At 53.5% G+C, this 1,683-nt stretch overlaps 1 protein-coding gene across 3 annotated transcripts in view; it reads right to left on the bottom strand.

The window, feature by feature from the left end:
- DGKG (diacylglycerol kinase gamma) overlaps positions 1–1,683 on the bottom strand; it is a 235,291-nt gene that overhangs the window by 115,757 nt on the left and 117,851 nt on the right. For all 3 annotated transcript variants that reach the window (XM_006171475.2, XM_006171477.2, XM_027769454.1), the window contains 2 exons: positions 1,563–1,642; positions 125–199 (listed from right to left, as the gene is read on the bottom strand). In XM_006171475.2, coding sequence (XP_006171537.1) covers positions 125–199; positions 1,563–1,642 — 155 coding nt within the window. The remainder of the gene's footprint in view (positions 1–124; positions 200–1,562; positions 1,643–1,683) is intronic.

The raw sequence follows: 1,683 nt of genomic DNA, 5'->3' as shown, positions 1-1,683 counted from the left end.
AGAGGAGAGAGTCAGGAAGCTGAGTCAAGAGGTGAAATGGACTAAAAGAGACTAGAGAAGGCATTTACTTTGGAGATTAAATGGGGAGGGGGAGAAATAAGAGTAAAGACTGTTTTCTCCATACCCTGGAGTAGGCCCCCCATTGTCCAGGTTGAAAACTTGTTTGGGGTTGAGCAGATAGTGGAATTTCCGAAGAATTCTATGGAAAAAAAGAAGGGGGGAGAGAGAGAGACAGAGAGATAGAGAAGGAAAAACGTCATTGTGAGAAGTCACATTGGGGCCAACACCTCGGAGCCCATCCGTGGGGAGTGTGAGGGCTCACTTAGACCCGAGAGGGAGAACCCTGCCCTCAGACCCTCACGCCTGGGTCCACCGGCATCACCCACATCCTACCCCCTGGTTCAAGGGTGCCTCGCCATCTGGGACTCATCCTCAACCCCAGGAGCCCCACTCCTTGTAGGGAGGACAGTCCAGGGGCCCTAAAGAACAGAACTTGAATTCTTAGGCTTCTTTTCCACACAGGACTTCTCTTCCATGCTCTGCACGCCCCAGGCAGTGCGACCCTCCCTGCGTGGACTGTACACGGTATCAAAGGACCCAACACGAGGCCCTCTGCGGTCCTGAGCTCAGGTCACGGGGCTGGGCGGGGAGGGCTGAGAGGCAGTGACTACATCCACTTCGAGGTCCCAGCCTGACACTGATCACACTGCAGGAAGGCATCCCGACCCGGCTGGGGTGGGGCCTCGCCGTCCCTGCTCTGACCCTACTTACTATGGCTTTGTTCCCACCTGGATTCCAGACCACGGTGCCACCCGTCCATTGCCCCAGAATGTACAGGCAGAAGCCCATTCCCCCACTCTCCTCCCGCTCCGGTCAGTGCCCAGCAAACGGGGCATTTCTGATGAGGTGGATGTCAGGTTTTAGTCGAGCGAGTCCCACACATTTTTTACATCCAGAAGACTTGGGAAGCTAGGAAGGCACAGGTTTCTCAGACCCTGGTCTGATCCTGGGATCCTTAAGAATAACTCATGTGGGGGCCAGCAGGTGGTGTGGCGGTTAAGGCGCTGGACTCCCACATGGCCGACCACAGTTTGAGTCCTGTACCTGGCAGCTTGAAACTCATGCTTGGCATGTGTGTGTGCCTGCCTAAAATTTCAGGAGGAAAATGTAGGAGAAAGGATTGTGGTGTGGCTAACCGTCCTGGGTCCTGGTGGTGATTTCTCATTTTTCTACTCACTGTCTCTGTCTCTATCTCTCTGGCAAGTGTCTGTGCCCATTGACAAAAACCTTAAAAAAAAAAAAAAAAGCTCATGTGACAGGCCCTGGGCTAAGTACCATATCTATTTTCAAAATAACCCCATGAGAAGAGAGACTGTTATCATCTCGTCTCCATTTCAGAGAGGAGGAAGCCGAGGCACGGCCATTAGGTCGCTTGGCCCAGTGGTAAGTGGCAGTGCCCAGGTCTGCCTGTCTCCACCTTCCAATCTGTGAGGGCCGAGGGGAGAAAGGGGCCCCAGGGAGGCTGTCCTAGCCTCTCCACTCTGAACAAGAAGAGAACATACCTTTCTCCCTGTCTCCCTCCACTCTTGGGGTTCACCAAGACCAACAGCGGGTGGGTACCCGGGGTGGGGATGATCTTATACTTAAAAGAAAAAAGAAAAAGCAGTTAGGTCTGCTCCTGCA

The sequence above is a fragment of the Tupaia chinensis genome, unplaced genomic scaffold (assembly GCF_000334495.1).
Source record: "Tupaia chinensis unplaced genomic scaffold, TupChi_1.0 Scaffold149658_1, whole genome shotgun sequence".
NCBI lineage: Eukaryota > Metazoa > Chordata > Mammalia > Scandentia > Tupaiidae > Tupaia > Tupaia belangeri.
Note: the sequence above shows the minus strand (reverse complement) of the source record. Positions and strands in the feature narration are given on the sequence as shown.